General features: G+C 31.7%; 1 protein-coding gene across 2 annotated transcripts in view; it reads left to right on the top strand.

The window, feature by feature from the left end:
- Nucleotides 1-22,772, top strand: part of KIFAP3 (kinesin associated protein 3) — a 127,910-nt gene that overhangs the window by 64,581 nt on the left and 40,557 nt on the right. For both annotated transcript variants that reach the window (XM_010984495.3, XM_010984496.3), the window contains exons 11-17: nt 3,730-3,830; nt 9,480-9,588; nt 10,805-10,917; nt 11,324-11,489; nt 12,099-12,224; nt 15,886-15,984; nt 21,490-21,575. In XM_010984495.3, coding sequence (XP_010982797.1) covers nt 3,730-3,830; nt 9,480-9,588; nt 10,805-10,917; nt 11,324-11,489; nt 12,099-12,224; nt 15,886-15,984; nt 21,490-21,575 — 800 coding nt within the window. The remainder of the gene's footprint in view (nt 1-3,729; nt 3,831-9,479; nt 9,589-10,804; nt 10,918-11,323; nt 11,490-12,098; nt 12,225-15,885; nt 15,985-21,489; nt 21,576-22,772) is intronic.

Below are 22,772 nucleotides of genomic sequence, written 5' to 3'. Positions count from 1 at the left end.
TAGGAAAGCCCTGTATTCCTAGAGCTTCTGTTTCCTTCAGTCCTTTAGTATTTAGCACATTTTGGGGCATGATAATCATTTTAGGTAAAGATTGTAGGGGACTGGGGACACATTCAGAGATTTTTTTAACAGAAGATCATAGATAAAGAAGAATTAGGAAGGTATGGGAGAACTGCAAGGAGCTCTCACCTTTGGCCATGAGTAGGACTTTTCTTGCATGTTTATTCATCTACTTTTTAGAAATTATTACAATTTTAGGATTCTTCTACAGTCTTTCTGTTTTATCACATACCCCTTATCTGGAGTTACCCTTTGGAAGTGATAGATATATAGATGTATAATTAGCTCTAGAGCACCTTCCTTGTTATTTTTTTATGGAGTACAGATCTCTTACAAGCAAATCTTTCTTTCCTCTCACCTTACATGAATTGCTGTACCACTTTAGAACATTACATTTTAGAATCTTTTCATTGACACCAGCAGTAGACACAGACTCTCCTCAAACATAGAGTAGCATATTAATTAATATTCCTAGTTCCACGTTGAATTTTAACATGTTTGATGATTTATTTTGATATTAAAAATCCTTTGTATTGATTATTGACTTGTTTCTTTTACCATTGACTTAGTAAGTTGTGTGACTTGGAATCCTACTTTTCAGTGAATTTACTACATAGAGGAAAATATCTTCAAATAATATTTTGTAAAAACTAAGTAGGACTAGAACCTACCCACAGCTGAACCACATATAGAAAGAAACTGGAATATCAGGGGAAAAGAGTCTTGTCTCCAGAATATGAGTTTGCTATGGGACTTTACTTGAAGAAATTTTTAAACATCTCAGTACCTGGAAAAACCTAAACACTGTGAAGTATAAACTGATCAAACCCTAAGGGATACTTTCCTTCTGGGGAATAAAATTGGATTTTTCATTTTTAACTTACATGTCATGAAAGCCTATGCAAAGGTCTGTTTTCCTAGCAAGTGTGTTTTATATTAGAATAATATAAATGAATGCCTTCAGTAGTGTAACAATGTGATTTATTAAAATCTACAAGTCTTTTCTATTTAGATTGCTCTGATCCCAAGAACAGAACATTGCGGTTGGGAACACCCAGTTAGTCTCTACTTCTCTTGTTTTTGAAGTAATTTCACAATTTTTACAGTACATTTTCCTCCAAATAAAACCCTCACCTCAAAATACTTAGTATTTCCTACAGAATCCTGTGTTTCCTATAGCTAACTTGTGTGTCTGACTTAACTAGTCTTCATCGTATGACTGTTGAATTTTACTTTCTCCTGTATTATACCTTAACTTTTTATCTAAGTCTGTAGTCATTATCTTTAGAGCTTATCTAATTCCACTTCTCTTTTCTCCATAGATTGTGTAGTGAAGTTTTTGAGATAATAGAAGAGACTGACATTTGCTCAAAATGCTTTGACCTGGACATTTTATTCTGCAAATTGTTTATAAAGTATAATGCTATAGAGAAGAAGGCATAAAATATCAGATAAAATAAGTATTTATTATTTCACATATAAAATACAGTTCCTGCATATGTTATTGTACAAGTGGTTGAGTTAGTGAATTCATAGATATTTTTAGTTAAAATGAAAATGTTTACTAATATGTATTCATCTGACAAACATATGCTAGGTTTTATTGTTTTTTTTTAATCCCAATGATTCTTTTTTACACTGATACTGAAAGCCATAGGAAATAGGCTTTAGCCGATTTTAGAAGATGCAAAAGTCTTTATTTTAAAAAATTCTGTTTTAAAAATGTGTTTTAGTCTATCATATGTCAGTGTATGTCAGTCTTTTATATCTGATCATAATATCTTACTTGAAAGACTGTTTCACCTTAGATAGAAAATTATTTGAGATATATTATAATATACCTCTGGTGTATATAACTTGACCTCTGGTGAAGATGTGGAGATCAGAGAGGCCTGTGTTTAAATACCTGCTCAACTGCTTACAAGGCTGTGTAGCAAGTATTTATTTTTCTCTAAGTGTTGGGTTCCTCATCTGAAACATAGGGATGAAAACATTTATTTGACAGATTGCTTTGAAGATGCACATTGTTCTTCCTTACCACATGAGATATTGTTATCTAACATATCAGCTGCAGGAAAACAAGAGGCTAGAGAAAGCGTCACTATATTTTTTCCGTTTACTTGCAAAAGACCCCTGGAAACTTTCACTTAAAACACTTCTGTGTCAAATATGAAGATCTTGTAGAACCAGTAATTTCTGTCCTTGACTAAATGTGCTTGCTTTTTTAGTTTTAGCCTCTGATTTTTAAAAATATAACATTGGTTTTTTTCCAGCTTTCTTGAGATCTAATTGACATATAGCAGAATATAAGTTTAAGGTATAATGATTTGATATATGTGTATATTATAAAATATATAAGGTTAGTTAACTATAAGGTTACCACTCTAAGGTTAGTTACCACATCTATCACCTCACATAATTACTTTGCTTTTTTTTCTGGTGGTGGGAACTTTTAAGATTACTCTGTTAGCAATTTTCAAATATACAATACAGTATTGTTAACTATTGTCACCATGTTTTTTAAATACTAAAAACTGAATCAATCAGCAGATATTTATTGAGAAACTTCCATGTGCTATACTAAGCCTGTGAGAATACCAAAGTTTGTCCTCTAAGAATTTCTAGCCACCTTTTAAAGATGTGCCTAATATCTGAAAAAAATTAGGTAAGAATATAAAATAGTTTTTTGAAAAAACTCTTAAGTATTTAGAAATTTTTTTACTATGGTAGACACAAGGATAAAGGTGCTGAATTTATCCTCTGTGTTAAAATATATTTAAAATTTTCTTGATATATTATTTGTCAGCTACATTTACTTATATGCTAGATTTTTTTTTTTTTAAACTTCAGATATCTCCAAGGACTTCTCATAGCCCAAAATTTTCAAAAAGAAATTTTTTGGCTAAACAACTTTTCTCACTCTTTCTAGTCTAGCCACTGACTTTGAGATCATAAATAGGTCCTTGAAATATGGTCTGTCAGAAAGCTTGTAGGAGGAGTACAAGAATCTAAGATATATCTACAGATCTAAGATACATTATTCACTTTTCTTTTTTCTGTTTCAAGGTGTATAAAACTAGAGTAATCTTACCTTAGAAGTTCTGAGACAATCCTTAGACTACGCTTAGTTTATACCCTTTAGCATTTTGTAGTCACATATTTTTTGTAATGTTGCAAATACTATTCTAATTCTTCTATCATTTATGTTATTTTTCTAGTGTCTGATTCATAGGAATTAAAAATACTTCTTTGTTTACAATTTCTAATACATTGTTACTATGTTTACTGCTTCTAAAACATTACTGTCAGTAAAATGTATTAATCATATATTTTGATAAAACAGTAAGGATAGGGAGGCCAATGGTTAAATCTACTTTATGGTGGGCTGGTGGTTAATTTTTTTCCAAAAAAACACCTTGCAAAATACATATATTCCTGGAAATTAGTGATTTTTCACAGATAGTGTGCTCCAAACTTTGGAACTGAAATGAGGAGCTCAAAATAATTTCTAAATTTAGGGTTATATAAGAAATTTTTTGATTTAGGAGTTTAAAAGTTTTAATGCAGTAATTTAGTGTGTTGTACAAAAAAATTAATTTGCTTATGGTCATCCCATGCAAGGCATGCATAATATAAAATGTCACCATATCCATGATTTCTTATTTCTAGGCAATGAAAACTACAAACAAATAGCAATGTGTGTTCTTTACCACATAAGTATGGATGACCGCTTTAAATCAATGTTTGCATATACTGACTGTATACCACAGGTAAGTGGCTTAAGTGTTTTTTTAAAAAGGCATTCAAAAAGTATGTTTTTCATTTTCTTCTCTTGATTTGCCAGATAGCTTTTTCCTTTAAAAAATCCATCTTGAACAGTAATATAAATTTGTTATACAAAATCTGGAAAGTACAGAACAGTATAAAAATGAAGATAACGTTCTGTTATCCCAAACCCAGAGATAACCATTTAACATTTTGGTACATTTTCTTCTACATAATTAAAAAATAATGTATTGAGATTATATGCCATATGTAGTTATATATTGCTTTATTTACTTAATAGATTATGAACTACTCTCCCATGTCATTGAACATTCTTCAGAAATTATTTCTAATAGTCATATAATATTGTATTGCATAAATGTACCATAATTTAAACATTAAATTATGTTTAGTTTTTTCTAGTTTATCACATAAAAACTGTTACAAGTAAACATATGTAAGCAAATGAAATAATGTGAAGTATATATCACAGTATGTAAAAGCTTATCCACATCTCTGACTTTCTCTTTAGTTTAAATTCCTGAAAGTAGAATTACTAGATCCAAAGGTATGAACGTTTGTGTATTTGACACAATCTGGCCAAATTACCTTCTAAGAAGACATGAAATATTTCCAACTAACATTTCACTGTTAACAACACTGGATACTATAGTGGAGTGTCTCTATTTCTTTTTATTTGCATTTCTATGAATATTGGTGAGGTTGAACATTTTTTTCATATATTTGTTATCCCTATTATGTTATAAATCATTCATATGTCCCTTGCTAATTTTTACATTGGCATGTCAATATTTTAGGATTACTAAATAAGATCTGTATATATAAATAAATATTTTAACTCTTTGTCATATTACAGACATTTCCCAACTCTGTCATTTGCCCTTTAATTTTGTTTGTGGCAGATGGTTCTAAATGCTTTGCATTCTCAGATGGGAAAATACATCATCAAAATTCTTTTATTTTTATAGCACTATTCTCGAGAAAAATTTTTGTTATAACTCAGTTGCTTGATATATTTCATATGTTAGGTCTGTTTGTCTTGAAGGAGTTTAGTGATTTTTTTTTCATGGACTATGTTATCAGGGTAAAGATTCTATACAGATACGATTTAACTTTTAGGGAATTTATATTCATAGAATCACTAATGTGCCATTAATCTTTATTATTTACAGAGCTCTACTCATTTGAATACTATATGATGATTGGAATACTAGTTGGGCTGATTTTTAATATTAGATTATTTTTTATAAAATGGCTTTCTAAATTACAAAAAGCAAAATTGTAGGATGTATAATATACAATAAAAATGACACTTTGAAAGACACTTTAGAAGAATATGAATAGTAAGTCATTAATTAAATCTTTTAAGATGACTAGGCAATTCCTTATTAGCCTAATGTAAGTTATTAAGTATATATTATTTGACAAATAATGAATATGTAGTAAAAAATAGACCATACTTTTTCTTTCTGTTAATTCTTTTGACCGTCCTTCTAGTCATCCCAAATTAACAAGGCAGTTCTAAAAATTGAATTTGCTATTCTAGAATTTTAACACTTTCCATGTAATTAAAAAACTTGTTTGTAATTAAAAAACTTGCTTGTTTATAGAAAATAGATGTCATTCAAAGAATATACAGTATATTTTATCTTAACAAGACAAGGCTTCTTATAGAGATAACGCATGTCAGACTATAGTCCATGTAAAGTGTAATCAAACTCTTTGTCAAACAAGTTTTCAGTAAAAGAGTAGCCATGTCAAAGGGGGATTACAGGTGATTTACTACAGTCTCACTCCATATGTTCCAAAGATTTTTGCTTTGCGGTTGCAAAGGATGTTCCTTTTCCAATCCCGTTTAGGATTGTAGGAACTTCATTGCCTACAGGATGTGAATTGGTAAGCAGGGATAAAAGAATTGCTGAGATTGACTGTTTTTATCCAGATTAGGTTTAAAGAGAATAACATTAAAGAGAAATAAATGTAAACTAAAAAGGGAAGAAAAACTTATTTTATTGAATCCTAAATTAGGAGTTACCCTTCTCTTTTGGAATGTATAGTCTCAAATATAAAATATTAAACGTTATTTTAAATAAATAATCAGAAACAAGAGCCTACTTAGGTTACTTTTGAGACATTGTTATTATTGCAGTTGAAGATTTTGTCTGTAGATTTTTCAAGGACAATATTCATGCTTGTTTTCTTGCCAGATAATTTTCTAACTTCAAACATTTCTGCAAGGGGGTTTTCAGAATATTTATGGTCTGTATTTCATGAACAAAATTTTCCAAAACTCAGTGGTCGATGTTTTTGGTTTTTTGTTTATTGTATTTCCTTTTTAAAAGCTCAGCCCTGGTAACAAAAGTGAGGATGTATTAACAAATTATGATGTAAACATCCTGAAAGTTTTTAGTATGAGGCCTTATTTAAGAAACCAAGTGATACTCTAGAATATATTTGTTCCTAAAGTGCTATCCACCTATAACTTCTAGTTTATAAGGCTCGATTTTGACATATTTAAGGAAAAGTTGACATGATTTAATTGACACCCAGTGCCAATTATAAAGTATACTGTAAGAAGTACATTGTAAAATAAAAGAAACATGGGGGGAAAAAACCCTGGGATTAAATTGAAATTTTCAAGCTTTCTGCAGGAATTAAAAAGATACTTCTTTCAGAAGTAATGGCTACTTGAAGTGATTACTAGCAAAGCTTCAAATTCATTTGTGACGGCAGCTGGTTAACCTACTTATTAAATAAAGCCATATTTGAGGTTTTGAATATATTAGAGTTAATGTAATACTCTGTTCACTTTGAAATTATGCATATTAATTTTTGTTTAATAAGATTGTCAAGTGTTGCAGATGAATTTTTCAAATGAGAAGCCTAAAATAACTTTGAAAGTAGAAAAACAGTGGTTCAGTTGTCATTCATGCTTATTTCAGTGATCAAAAAGAATGTGAGGTATGGTCATATTCTTTGACTGCATGAGATATATGTATATATGTAGAGGAGCTTTATAAACTGTAAAACACTGTACAAAAATAAGGTGCCATTAGTAAAATATCAAATCTTTTTCATTATTTTGGAACCACTCAGAGTCCAATTTAAATACTCCTTTCCTTATATGTGTTTTATATGATAAACCTATGCTTCCAAAAATTTCTTCATCAGAATTTTATTAGTCCAAATAAACAATGTCTTAACATTGTGCTCATGGAATAGCATTTCATAAATTAAATTAACCTAATGAGGTTGTATGTGGTGCATGATTATGATTTCTTGGGGGAAAAACATGATTCTATTGATTTCTCAGTCTTAATGAGCTGGACTTCCGTGGAAACAGATTGTGACATGCTCTAATGTAAACCTATAATTAGATTAGTGTTTGCTTTTGTAAATTATTTAACATTCAGAGTAGGTGATTATAAATTAAACATGCCTCATAATCTCTCCCAATGTTATGTTGCTTTGCTTCTCCTTTACTTTATTGCCTCTAATTATCCAATATATTCTAATTTTTTTCCTCTGTTAAGCCACTATTGTGTAAAATTTGGGGGCCAAAGCAAGTCTTTATATATGATCTTAATGGCCTCAGTGGGTGAATTGTTTTAGGTAAGCATACTTGGGGATAACCAGGAGTTAATGGTTGTATTCTAATAATAGTTAAAAGTACACATTAACAGTTCATTGTTATTTAGACCTCTAAGATGCATGTTTTGTTTAAATAGGTGCAAATGCCATCCAGATGCTTATAAAAGTATTTATTGGTAATAGAATGGCCAATCAAAGTACATGTTTAGGTAATGATGTCATGGTGTTATTTAATATTTTACCCTAGAACAGTGTGCAAGAATCTTCATAGTAATCCACATGTTTTCCACCACAGTTGTCCTATTTGGCCCCTCTTTGATCTACATGCTTCTTTTTAGCTGAATGCTGGTAAACGTCCTTTCTGACAGCCCCCTTTGCTCCTGCCTGCCATTATCTGCTGAAGTTCAGAAACCAGAGCATCACTTCAAACAGCAGAGTTAGGGAGTAGCCAGTCAGAAGAGATTCCTGAGGCATGCAGAGTTCTGCCATAATCATTCAAAGATGTTTGGGTAGGGGGGTGGGGGTGGTAGAGGTGTATGTGAATACAGAGAGCTGTGGGGGTTGGCCTCTGGTCACTGGTAAATAAGTGAAGTCAGGTGCCAGAGAGTCTAGACACAGTGATTTCAGTCCTGGGTCTTTGGTATCTGATACTCAATATGGGACTTGTCTGATTGAACACTATTGCCTCTTCACTGCACAGACTGAAGTCCTTTTAGTGCCTTCCTGTTAAATTAGTAAAAGATGACAATGGACATAGTTAAAACAGAGCAAATCTAGTTTTAATATTTCCTAGTTGTCAGTAATTACACTTACTTTTGAAGTGCTATGAGTAGCAATCAAATTAAAGACATAATGTTGCATGGGGAGTTTTAACTAAAGTATTATTTTAAAATGTAAATGCTTTAATTAAAATTGAATTGTTTCTCTTTCTTATTATGAAAAGCTAATTCTATATCATGATATATTTCATTCTCATTTGGTCCTGATTTCTCATGATTTTCAGTTGTGGGGATTGGATAAGATTTCAAACCATGCACTATTTTTTAAAAAGCTAGCTCCTGATTATTATACCACGGGACTTAACATGGAAATTACAAAAGCAAAGCAAAGCAAAACCTCAGCTTCTAATAAATCACCTGTAATACCATTTTTAAGGGCAAATTTCATACTACGAGGTTAATTTCAAATAAATAGCAACAGATATTTTGCCTTACTAAGCATTGCTTTGATATAACAAATAGATTTTTGTTATTATAAAAAAGCTTATATCAATATGGCTTTATATTAAAAAGTAGAAATTTGGAAGAATCTATAGTAGGTGTTTAATTAGAGTATGAAAAACGTACTATTATGTATTTACATTAAAGGATTATCACCTACATTTTTATTAATTTGTAGTTTAATTTTAATTGACAGTTAATATATAGATAGGTAGCACAATCTGTTAAATGTATATCCAATAAATTAAGATTATTTCATCTTTGCCATAGTCTAGCCAGTTATTAAATCCCAGTTTGACTCTCTTTCCTGCATATATCTATGATGCATCCTTATTATCTATATCCCCACTGCCCTACCTAATCCAGGCAGCCAACATCTTACCTGGACTTTTCCTCTAGCCCTTTGGATGGTTTTGCCACATTTTCTTACCCTATTTCCAACCATACTTGACTTGTTCCAGTTCTTGAAAAGAATGACGTTTCTCCCGCCATGTAACGTCTGCACAAGCTATTTTCTTTGCTCAGAATGTTCTACTTCCATACAGTATTTTAAATTCCTTAAATGCAAAGGTTTTATCTAATATTTATCCTATATTCTCCACTGTCCTTGGATATTTACATTTATTGCTGATCATCTAATAATCCATTAAGCATTTATTTATTCTGTTATTCAATAAAGTCTACCATTTCTATGTTGAAAATGTAATTATATTATTTCCAACATACAAACTAAGATAACACATTGTAATAAAATATTGCTTCTGTTTTTTGTGTGTTTTGGGGGGTTTTTTTGAGTAAAATTTGTCCTGTGCTTCTTGCTAGTTAATGAAGATGCTCTTTGAATGTTCAGATGAACGAATAGACTTGGAACTCATTTCTTTCTGCATTAATCTTGCTGCTAATAAAAGGAATGTACAGCTTATCTGTGAAGGTTAGTGCCTTTGAGCTTAATAGATAACCTAGGAATTAATAATTAAAGTAAATACGTAAATCCTATTTTCAGATAGTTTTTTAAATTATAGGTATAATCCTTAAATATAATCCTTAAAAACACTCAGAAAATTCTTACATCATGAGTAAAACATACTTACCCTTCAGTAATAGTTTACAAACCATTTAATCAGTTACCCCAAATTGAAATTTCATTTTTAAAAACATTTTCTATATAAAACAAAACTTTTTATTTGCAAAGCAATCTGTTACAGTGTAAGATGTTACAATACAAATGTATTAGGTATTCATTTTTCTAATACCTACATAAAATGACTTGTGGATTAGGATATTTTAGAGTCTGCTCAATAGCTTTTTCTTATTTGAAAAGTATGCATGTTCATTATAAAAAGTACAAATGAGCAAATAGGAAAAAAAATTAAAATTTTACCCTCACTATCCAAAGATAATCAGATAAAACTTTGATACATTGCTTTTGCATATAGTTAATTTAAAAATATATGGTGACTTTTTTTTAAGCTTTTTTTAAGTTAATAATATCTGACTGTCATTTTCATGTGACTGAATGCTTTTATAAAATACAATTGCTAATCGCTGCAAAATAATCCATTAAGGGATTTCCCATAGTTTAATCTGCTAGTTTGGATAGTGTATTGCCGCTCCTTTTCTGTTACAAGCAATGCTGCAGCAATTTTCCTTTCTCTGAATCCTCACATCTCCATTTTATATTCTAGAATAAATTCCTAGGTGTACAGTTTTTCTTGGTCAAAAGGTATTTACATTTTTAAAATTTGTGGTACATATTTTCATACACAAAAGAATACATACTGTGTGTTTCCATTTATGTGAAATTCTAGAAGAAGCAAAGCTAATCTGTGTTTAAAAAGCAAAAATAAGGAAAAGAGGAAGAGGAGGAAGAGGAAAAGGAGGAGAAAAGAAGAGTAATTGTATTTGGGGGATAAGTTTGACTGGGAAGGGGCACAAGGGAACTTTCTGGACTAAATGGAAATATTCTGTATCTTACTCTGGATATGAATTCATAGGGACATACATTTATTAAAATTAACCAATTTTGTACCCAAGATTTATGCATTTTCTGTGTGTAAACTGGGGTTTTCTTTGAGAACTATAAATTAAAAATCATTAAATTTAAATGACCCTTAATTTTATTAGGGGAGTTTTATTTTTGTTACTAGGAAATGGGCTGAAAATGCTCATGAAGAGGGCTCTGAAGTTCAAGGACCCATTGCTGATGAAAATGATTAGAAACATTTCCCAGCATGATGGACCAACTAAAAATTTATTTATTGTAAGTACAGTTTTTGGCTTTCTGTCTATAAAAATAGCCTGAGAATCGAAGCTTTAAAGTGCTACACTTGGAATTAGAACTCTTACTGAGCTCTTATCAAATATTAACTCATGACCCAAATTGGTCCTTCTGTTATCAACTACCTTGTAAGTTTAGCTTCCAGAAATCTCAACCTAAGTTTTAATATTCTTTTTCTGTTATTATTCCTATCTCCAACCTTTCTATCCTCACTCTAGTTTTCTTGCCTTAAACCAGTTCACCATAGTCTCCCTTAACGTAGTCTCCTCAAGGTTATTAAAACAAGAGAATCACATTTGATACTTATTTTTCCTATGGGTTAAATTATTTAGATTGATTCTTCTGCAAAAATCATATTTTAAATTTTAAATAAAATTGTTTTATTCAGGATTATGTTGGGGACCTTGCAGCTCAGATCTCTAATGATGAAGAGGAGGAGTTTGTGATCGAATGTCTAGGAACTCTAGCAAATTTGACCATTCCAGACTTAGACTGGGAATTGGTTCTTAAGGAGTACAAGCTGGTTCCGTACCTCAAGGATAAACTAAAGCCAGGTCTGTGCTAAATATTTCACTTATGCGTAATCATTAAGTTATTTCTTTACGTTGTAGGGAAGGCTGCTAGAGCAGTGTTTTGCCATGATTATAGTAGGTAACACATTTTCTTCCCACGCCTCTAGTTCTAGACCTACTTCTCCTTTCTGTCTCTCAGAAAGGCAGTCACTAGTTCTCCTTTTATACGTATATACTCTTTTCTCTAACAATCTGTTTTCTTAATATTAGTTTCCCTTTCCTATTCTGCCTTCTTCTTTTTTTTTTCCTGCCTTCTTTAGATTACCAGACACCATCCCCCTCTACACATGAGTGCGCACGCACACGTAAAGTTCTTTGAAGTATTCAAATGACTCTTCTGTTTTCCTTGTTTACTTTGTCATTCATTTGTATTTCCAGACTTATTTCCACTTTTCTGCCGCCCCTTTCACCATAAACTGTCATCAGGGAACATGGAATTTTGGGAAAAGGACAAATTTATAAGTGTGTTAAGGATTCATAAGAACTGATTTAATAGCTTTCAGTATCTTTTCTGTGGCTTGGTTTTGGCAATATAAAAAGGTTTGTATCAGGGCACTTCAATTAAAGCTTTCTATGATTTGACTTTACTAGGTGCTGCAGAAGATGACCTTGTTTTAGAAGTGGTTATAATGATTGGAACTGTATCTATGGATGACTCTTGTGCTGCATTGCTAGCCAAATCTGGGATAATCCCTGCACTCATTGAGTTGCTAAATGGTAAATTAGTTTGTTTGTCTTAATTTATTTTTATGCTAATATAGAAACAGCTTATGAGTTTAGATTTTTATATATGGAGTCTACAATCATGAAATATTATTTATCTTATTGTTTTAGTCATAACAACTTAAATTGTATATAGTTAAGAAAAACGAATTAAATATACCTTTCCCTGGGATTAGGTAGAGTAAAATCAAATAGCTTTAGGCTGCAAAGTTAAGAATGTTACTGTAAAGTGATTCAGGGCCAGTTTTACACATACTACCCTCCTCTTATGAGCCTTTAACAACTAATATTCTATCATTTCTTCTTTCTTTTGAACTTTCTGTTGGTTAAGTGTACCTCCTATCTTGTGCAAACTCTTTTTTAAATATCGTGATTTCTAATCAGAAAAGTTTTATTTGGAAGCTAATTCTAAGCATATTCCCACCTGGATCCATACGTAGTATTGTCCTCCAGACTTTCTGCAGTGAATAAAGTGTTCTCTTTCTGCTCTTCCAACCCATGTGGCAACTGAATACTTGAAATGTGGCTGTTGGGAACGAGAACCTGAATTTTAAATTAAATTTAACTAGCCACAGTAGTTTGTGGCTACAGCATTGAACAGTGGAGGCGTAGATAGTCTTCCCCTTACCTTTGCATTGCTCTTAAGGGGGCAGGGTCCATTGCTGTCCACACTGCATACAAAATTTGTCTGAATCTAACAGCGTTCTATTTGGGCCACGTTCTCTAGGACCTTGTGTTAGTCTGCCCAGGCTGTCATAACAAAATACCACAGACTGGGTGGCTTAAAAACAGAAATATATTTTCTCATAGTTCTGGAAGCTAGGAAGTCTAAGGTCAAGGTGCAGGCAGTTTGATTCTGGTGAGGTCTTTCTTCCTGGCTTGCAGAAGGCCACTTAATGTGTCCTCACATCCTCACATGACAGAGGAGTAGGGTAGGAACTAGCACCCAGAAGTGCTCTGGTGTCCCTTCTTACAAGGTTCATAATCTTATGGGTTCAGAATTCTACCCTTGTTAACTTCATTTAACCCTATCTCCAAATGCAGTGACATTTGGGGTTGGGGCTTCAACATACGAATTTTGGAAGAATGTAATTCAGTTTATAGCAGATATACATTAAAAGTAGCTAGTATAGATGTTAAGTATATTAATATGTGAAACCTAAAAAGACACTAAGTTTTTTCCCATACCAGGTATAATATATATGCATTTTGTATTATTTTTAATAGCCTTTTTTGAAGTATACATAAAGAAAAACACACAAATTGTAAGTATTTATAGTACAGTGAATTTTCAAAGTGAGCACCCTTGTGTCGTTCTCACTCATATAAGGAAATAGAATATTCCCGGTACCTAGAAGTCCTTCTGCTACCTCCCAGTCATCTCCACCTTCTCCAAAGTGGTTTCTGTTCTTTCTTTTATCACCATAGATTAACTTTGCTTGGTTTTCATCTTTTTGTAAATAGATTCTTGTTTCTTTTGCCCTATATTATAAATGTGAGATTCATCTATGTTGTGTACAGAAGTGTGTTTTTTATTGCTGTGTAAATATACCACTGTTTTTCCTTTCTGCTATTGATTGATAGTAGGGTGGTTGTTTTTATTTGTTTTTTAAGGGAGAAGGGCTATTATAAATAATGCTCCTATGAACATTCTTAAACCTTTCATTTACTGAACATATTTACTCATTTCTATTAGACACATACGTAGGAGCAGAATTGCTGGGTCACAGAGTATGCATGTATGTGGCTTTAGAAATAATTCCAATCTGTTTTCCAAAGTAGTTGTGGCAGTTTTTAGTCCTACCAGCAATGTGCAAAAGTTCCAGCTGTTCTGCATCACCAGCATATCTGGACATCCAGTCTGTTCAACTGTAGCCTGGTGGTATCTCATTTGTGGTTTTAACTTGCCTCTCCCTAATAATTAAATTAAATACCTGTTTGTGTGTATTGACCTTTAGGTATGGCTAATAACATGAAGTGCCTATTTGAAGCCTTTGTCCATTTTTCTCTCCTGAATCTTTAAAAGTTTAATTTGTAAATTCTTTAACATAATGCATTTTAAAGATAATTATCATCTAAAGATAATTCCTCCATGTTTGAAGTATTTCTACAAATAGTATATATGTATTTGCTTTGGTAACTAGGAGTTTGCAAGTTAGAATAATTAAGACTAGGTAGTTAGTAGGTGAACATAAAGACAATGTAGTTGGCAGAATGAGAATGAGGATTATGTGGTGAGCTAGAGAAAGTTGAAACCAAATGACCTGTGTCCTTGAATTGCTGTCCCACATTGTTTATGACTGAGAGAGCTGAAATAAAGCAAGCTGACAGCCAGCCCAGTATTTTACTGTATTCTGTTGTTCTCTGATATGTGGTTATCACAGACAGAGGCTGTATACTACTCTTCTTAAGAAATATATGAATTTTCAAGATTAAAACCCTTGGGGTTAAGTGAGGAACAATATATACTGAGAGAGTAATGAATAAAATTTTAGCCCAGGTAGTATAAGAGAGTGATACTTTGGCAAGTTAGTGAAGGAATTTATTTGGAACAAATGGACTTTGAGGGGCCCACAATTTATTCTACCCAACTAGTTGGATGTTCTGTTAACCCTTAAATCTCTTACCAGATAGCACTGAACTGTTGCCAAGAGTTGATAGCAAACTATTAGTAGATAAAATTTCATAGCCAGTACCTAAAAATTCAATTTCTGTAAGTATTTGCTTTCGCCATTACAAATTTTAATCAGTGGTCATCAGCTATTCTGTTAAAGTATTCTTTGTATGATAATAAACGTTTCTTAATTAGCTCGTATGATTACATAACATTCATTTCTTCTAGTATAATTAATTAGTTTGAAACTAAAATTACCTTATTATTACATGCCAATAAGTAAATTTTAATTTTGTTAACATTATTCAACAAAGGAAAAACCTGTTTATAACAGTCTAATTTCTACCAAAACCTTAGAATTTAGAAGATGTGATTTTCTTTTAAAGAACTGTTTTTCTCATGTGAGGTCAACATTATAGAAACAAAAAAGTACCAGATTTATCTCACAAATTAGAATTATTTGAACAATTTTTATGAGGGACCAAAAAATAAATAAATAAATAAATAAAAAGAACCACAGTGGTGGTAAGTATTGCCATTTTATGTTAGGGACTTAGAAGTTAATCAGTTCTTTATACTTGGTGGCAAAATACAGTGGAAATTACAGAAAAGCACTGTTACTATTCTCTTAAACCAGTTTTGTTTCTCAGTTCTTCAAATAGAACCTTTTGAGATGAACAATCTCAAATATTCTGGTTTAAACTCAGAGATGATGTAATTTCTCTTTTCAAACTATTATTTTTTATTTTGCATTTCAATGTAATTTAACCTATTAAGTTTCACCATAACCAAATTTACTTAAAACTTCTGAAAATATATTATGAAAGTTATTCACCGATCATCATCATGTAATTTATGAAAAACACCGAAGACATAAGTGATATATGCCACTCAGATGTTATAAAGAATTTAAACTAATTGTTCTTTACCTGTCTCCTCGTCCCTTTTAGGTTCTTCATTCTCTATTATTCTTCTCAGTGTTTTTTGATTTGGTATATAAGCAGAGTATCCTTTTATTTGAAGTTTTCTATTCCCTTTCAGCTCAACAAGAAGATGACGAATTTGTGTGTCAGATAATTTATGTCTTCTACCAAATGGTTTTCCACCAAGCCACAAGAGATGTCATAATCAAGGAAACACGTATCCTTTCAATGTTTACCGTAGATAATGACATTTCACATATTCAGAAAATATGCATCTTTAGGTATTTTTTCTTGCAAATGTTCAAATATTGTAGAAAATACCAAGCTCTGAAATAAATTTAGAGGGCAAACTATTTTTCACAGAATCTGTTTACCCCAAATCAGTATACAGGTAGAACATTTTGCTTATCAGGCTATGATTCCTAAGAAACTTAACAAATATATCATAACTTCCTTCTCCATTAACATAACTTAAATATCGGAAGTTCCTAAGACTATCTGTAGTCCTTTTTTAATCTTACCTTATCTATCCACTGTACATGGGAAGACATGTCTACTGTTCCCATGACACCAGCTACCAGCTATATGCTAAGTATATGGCATCTTCAAAACCTCCTTCTTGAGCCCCAGGCATTCCTTGCTAACTGCCACATGGATGTCTTCCACCTGCCTAAAGGGACGTAGTATGGCGTAGCCTAAAAAGCCTTATAATTCAGTAGCCTAATTTTAAATTATCTTTTACCACTTACCACCTGCAGGACCTTGGATAAGTTACATAACCTCCTTGAGCATACACTCTTGCATCTATAAAATGGCCATAAATTTATTAAAATAAAAAGACCTTCTACATTATAAGATTGCTATCAGTACTAATGCTGTCAGTCTTAATAGATTTAAGGCATCTATAATCTCTCCCAACATGCAAAGATACTCAGAAAGTGGTATTTTATTATTATTGTATCCAAAAGGATACTTAATGTTGCCAGCATCTACCCTTGAAAAAGTCTACCTTCTGTACTGGTGGTGCATAGTAACAGTATCATTCACCCAGTCCTCTAGCTGGAAATTTTGTGTCTGCTATCTCTTTTACTATATGTAATTAATTACCACTTATTCTGCAAACATTTATCAATTCTGACAGATACTTTTTAAAGTGCTGAATGTATAAAAAAAATCTGTCCCTGTATTCAGGGAGTTTATAGTCTAATTAGAAAGCTACACAAGTAAATCAATATAAAATTAAAATCCAGTGTGATAAATGTCATGATGGTATGTGCGCAGAAGATATGTATGACCAAGTCTGAAGATGTCATGAAAGGCTGGCAGTGGACGTGGCGTCTAAGCTGAATCTTTGTTTTTTAGTTGTGGTTATCTGCTTATTTGTATATCAAAAAAAATTTTTTGCTTTTGAACACTGCATAAAGTCATTCATTACCCATGTGAAAAATCTAAATTCTTTTCCTTCTCGTATATAGCTCTTCATAACCTGTGACCTTAACCTATCTTTCCAAAGTTCCCCTTTAACCCTACAATACACAGTTTCTCTTAGCAGACCAAGCTTCTCATTTATCAGACACTACCCTCCTTGTCATATTTACTGCCTCTTTGTATGCCTTGCCAACCTCAAATGCATTGTTCTCCCTTTTTTTCCCTTACAGTCTCCAAGCCATCAAAGATAAGTTTATAAGCCTTTGTCTCAGTTAAGCCTTTCTAATCTTGTGCCTACCCTTTACCAGTGGAAGTAATGTCTTTATTTTCACCTCTAATAAAGTACTTAAATTATGTATCCATTTGCCTGTCTTTACCAAAAAACTTTGAGCTCCTCTAGCTCAAGGACTGGCTTTGTTTTCCTCATCTTTATCTATACCCAGAACTTAACACAGTACCTGACATGCGGTTAGATCTAGTTTAGTCAATAAATTCATGTACGTATATGGTTAATGTTCTTTAAAATTAATACCTTGGGAGACTTTTTCTTTTTCACGATAATGGATCATTGCTCAAAACATTTTGAACCTCCTTTGGTGTTACATTCAAAGCCTATAACACATGCTTTAAGTATTATCTTTGGAGGAAGTTTTCCTTGCTTTTGAGGACAAGTTTAATTTCTGGAACCATATAAAGTCTCCAGGAGTCAAGTCTGATAAATAGCAAGTCTAATTGAGAAATGCTCATTTTTATATGGGCTGTCAAATACTCTTTAACTTTAACAGCTATTCTAGAGAACTCTTTTTTATCATAAAGTAATAAATATTTTTAAAATGTGGCTTATAAACGGACTCTGCCAGGAAGATAAATTCCAAATACACTTTTGAGCAGTGTTAACATCACTGGAATAAATTAACTTTTCTCAGCTGTGCTCCATGGAATATATTCCTTTAGTATTAATAGTTGCTTAATGAAAAAAGGTTCTATGATAAATGAGTTTTGGAAACAGTAAGTTAAACAGGTTTTCTTGCTACAGAGTCTTCTTGGAGCCTTTAATATGCTTTTCTAGGTTGAGAATCTCTAAAAGAATATTTTATAGAGAGAAGATTTATATAACTACAGAAGATACTGTAAGAAACATATATTAGAAAACATTAAAGTGACAGTATAGTTTTTCATAGGTAACTTCTTTGAAAGACAACCCCTTGCTTATGTGTCATCTCATTGTGTTTTTTCCTGAAGACTAAGGAAGAATTAAATGTTTAAAGTACTTACCAAGTGCCTGGCACATAGTCTCTGTTCTGGTCTGTCTGTTTAGAGTACTCTCAGTACTTTATTGTCAGAGCTCACACTGTTAAGACTACTTCTACTTGATTTTTCTTCTTTATGTAACTTCCTTTTCATTTTCTCCCAAGTTCCATTTTTGCTAAGCCATTGAATCTAAAGCCGATACTTTTTAAATAGTTATTTTGAAGAATATAACATGTTGATAATGGTGAGAATGGGAGATAAAAGATATGCTGAATTAAAATTTTTACAAAAGCATCAAAGAATACTATGTAGATCTGATGCTTTCATCCATGTCTTAAGATTGGATAAGATTGCTAAAGTACTTTTGCCCGATGTTTTGGTGTTCAGAAATCAGGGTTTTTTGTTGATATCAGTAACATTTAAATATGCCTTATATTTTGTCACATAATTTAAAATTATTATTAAAATATTTCACCATAATTTTAAGTATTTTATTGTGATTTTCTTTATGAAACCAGTATATTGAAATATTTTAAGTAAGATTAGGAAATCATTCTTTTTTCCCATTATTTCTTAAGTTAGAAAATTTGGTCGACATTACTTGATACAATTTTTAGAGAATGAAAGAAACTTGACTTTTGAAATGGCTGGTGTAGACTTATTTTAGGTAAATGTGATTTTATAGTAAGATGTTTTAAATATTAAAAATGGCTCTCAGCACAACTCAGGAATTGAGAACCTTAGCTATTATAATAATTAATTTTCGTATAATCTGAACCATTGCAGCATGGGAAATAAAAACAACCCAAATTTGACTAGGTCCTTTTAGATTCCCTCTGAGAATTTCTAAGATTTTCCTAAGAATTTTATTTTCAACTTATCCTTACGAAAACTGTGGGTAGTATGTAGAGCTGGTCTTATTTACTTATTAAATAAAAATTTATTGAGCACTCAGAGCTGGGGATACCATGGAGAACAAAATAGACCAAATCCCAACCCTAATGGAATTTATATTTCAGTGGAGAAAAGAGGCAATGAACACCATATCCCTTACAGACTTTTCTGAAAATGAGTTTAAGAATACACACGGATACATTATTCTGTATATTTTTTCTGCATTTTTAAATACAACCCTTTATTTCTGAAAAAAATATAGTAAGTAGCACTGATAAATAGAAGATCTGGATTAGCTTCTGGTTTGCTACTTGCTATGAAACTTGATAAACTTTTTTTTCAGAATTATAATCAGTGCTACAAATATGTCATTTGCTTTTACTCATGTGCTAGAGTTTCTTGGTAGATACTTGCGGCCTCTGTTTCAAATAGTTTTAACCAAGACCAACTATAAGTATTGGAGATTATAACTTTCTCTTTCTTTACTGCCTCTTTTAAATTCATTGAGAGTTTTTTTTTAATTGACTTGAGTTTCCTTTATTCTTTATTTATTCTTCCCTTCCCCCCACTTGTTATTTATACATTCCATTTCGTTTCTTTTGTGTTAGACTTAAATTTCAACATGCATTCTCACCAAGTTCTGAGTATTTCTCTTCTCCTACTTGTAATTCTGTCTCTTCATCATCCATGTTATTTGTTGCTATCTAGTGTGATAATTTCACCTCATTTTTATAACATAAAATTTTGATAATGTCTTAAAATTACTGTTTTAATTATTTCCTTTTAAAAACTAGTGCTTATTTAGGATTTATAGTATGTTCATACATTTCCTCATTTACTAATTTTTCTTGAATTCCATTCTTGTATTTCTCTGCATTGGTTTTCTTCCATAATTGATTACATTCTTTTATATTGCTTAGTGGACATCTATGAATAATAAAATATATCTGTATCTGAAAATAACTAGTTTGTCCTCTTGAATAATAATTTGCAGAATATGGAATTCTAGATTACCAGTTATTTCCCTCAGCAATTTGAAGGTATTTTTCCATCTTGAATTGCTGCCAGTGGAAGTCCATAGTCTAAAAGTCTGATGACAATTTACTTTTCTTTCCCTTGTAAGTGACTCGATTATTTTGCTAGGAAAAGGATGTTTCTGGGTTTGTTTGTTTTTTTAAGTCAAGCAGTTTTATTAGAATTTGACTAGTATTCATCATCTTTGGTTGATTTTTCCAAGTATGCTCTTTTGGTATATAGTTTTATCTTTCTAATTTTAGGGAAGTTTTCTTGAATTATAATTTTTAGTATTTGTTCTATTTGGTTGTTTTGGTTGACTTCTTTAGAATTTCTAGGATTGTATCTTCTTTGCCTATCTTTAATATCTGTCATTTTCTAATCTTTTTATTTCTTTTATTTTTTAATTTTACTGATTTTCCTCTTTTTACCTTCTGTTTAGCCTAGAGTTTTATCTGTAGTTTTTATTTATTCTTACATTACTATAAATTTATTTTTTGTATATCTGAAGTTATTTTTACTTTTATTTGTGGTTATTTCCTGAATCATTTCTCTGAGTTTTCTAATTCTGATTCATATTGTTCTTTCATATATATCTGTTGTTTTCTTACATTTTTGTCTCTTTTTGAAATATTAGGTTGCATACTTTCATCTTTCATGTGAAAATGTCTTGTTTTCTCTTATAACCATATATGAGATTTGACTGTGATTCTTTTCTGTTGCTGTGTGAAATTTTTTACGTGTGAATCTTTGCGTGATATTAATTTTTCTGAACTTCTAGGAGGGCCAGATCACTCAGGAAAGCTTTCATAGCTACACAACTCTAGAGCTCCCTCTTCAGTTATTTTGATAGTTTTCATGTTTACAAAAATACGGCCTTGTACATTCTGAGATTTACTGGCTCTGTTTTCCTTGCCCATTTTTGTCTAATCTTTTTACTTTCTTATCCCTGTTATCCGTGTTTTTTTTAATGAAATGTTAAATGTTCTTTGTCATCTTACATTAATGATTTTATTTTAAAATTTGAAATTGCATTTCAGGGTAACATTTGAATTTAGTGAAATGCGGGATTCCCTTGTATGATTGAATAGCCTCAATCTCAAACAGTTTGTATCTTTAACCACTTTTTATTTAGAGGCTCCAGCATATCTCATAGATCTGATGCATGATAAAAATAATGAAATCCGAAAAGTCTGTGATAATACATTAGACATTATAGCGGTAAGTAATTTTTCTTCCTATACAAAGTATAGTCTTTATTTGGAGGGGAAAAAGACATTGTATACCTGTTTAGAACTTTGCATTCAGTATAAAAAATATTTGTATTTTGGTAAAGCTCAGAAAATACAGTGATGTTAAATTCACTTTTTAAACATTCTTAATACTTTTGGCTTTCAACTTTTAAGTATAGGCTTCTTACTCAGACAGGTTTTATACATAATCATATCGCAGGTGCAAGGGCCAAGTCCAGGCAGAAGACTATGGTGGGCAGCAAGATTTCTGAAGAAAATATTTAATATAAAATATGAATATATTTGTTACAAGATAAAATTATCATTCTCAGTTACTTCTAATCTCTGGGTTCAAGTCTCTCATCTTAAGCAGGAGTTATCCCCACCCCTGTGTCTTCTGTCCTGTTGTCTTTCTTTCTAGGATCAACATTTTGAAAAAAATGTCTACATATTACTTCCTTCATTTCTTCACTTCCCCATCCTTTCTACCTATATCAGTTCTGGCTTCTGCCTCCATTACTACATTGAAATAGTGCTTATTAAAGTCACCCTGATCTTCATTTTTCTAAATCCAGTGAGCATTTTTCGTCTCCATTTTACTTTGTTGATCCTGCACTCTTTGCAGGAACTTGTAAATCATGGTCAGAAGTAAAATGTAAAATCACAAAGAAAATTATTGTAAATTATTAAATTCATAAAGAAACTTGTTAATATGAGGGCTTCCAAGAAGAAGAATCAGCAAAATGAAACGTGATATATATGGTTTCCTAAGATGCTGTCTGATCATGTGAGTTAGAAAAAAAAAATTGACCAAGTCATTTGGCGGTTCACCTAATCTCCATATAGCTCTCTACACTGGACTTAACAAAGTAAATATTTGATATGGTGCCAAGTAATTTTGGGTTGTTTCATTCCATGCTTTGAAAAACTTCAGTCTAAAATGATATTTAGAAATATTAGACTTATTAAGCTGAGAATATTTCACGGTATTCACCTGTGAAATATTTGTGTGATCTGGAAGCCTTGTGCTGTGCCACTCAGCTGAGTCACACTCATAGCTCAGTTTCTTAGAAGAGAGGAAGGAGTCCAGCAAAGAGCACCAGGCTCTAGAAACTTCCTATGTTCTGCTGGAAGAATGTTTCTTTACCTTTTGCTATTATACACCTCTAAGATTCAAGGCCCTCGT

The sequence above is a fragment of the Camelus dromedarius genome, chromosome 23 (genome assembly GCF_036321535.1).
Source record: "Camelus dromedarius isolate mCamDro1 chromosome 23, mCamDro1.pat, whole genome shotgun sequence".
NCBI lineage: Eukaryota > Metazoa > Chordata > Mammalia > Artiodactyla > Camelidae > Camelus > Camelus dromedarius.
This window is presented reverse-complemented; position numbering and strand designations above follow the sequence as displayed.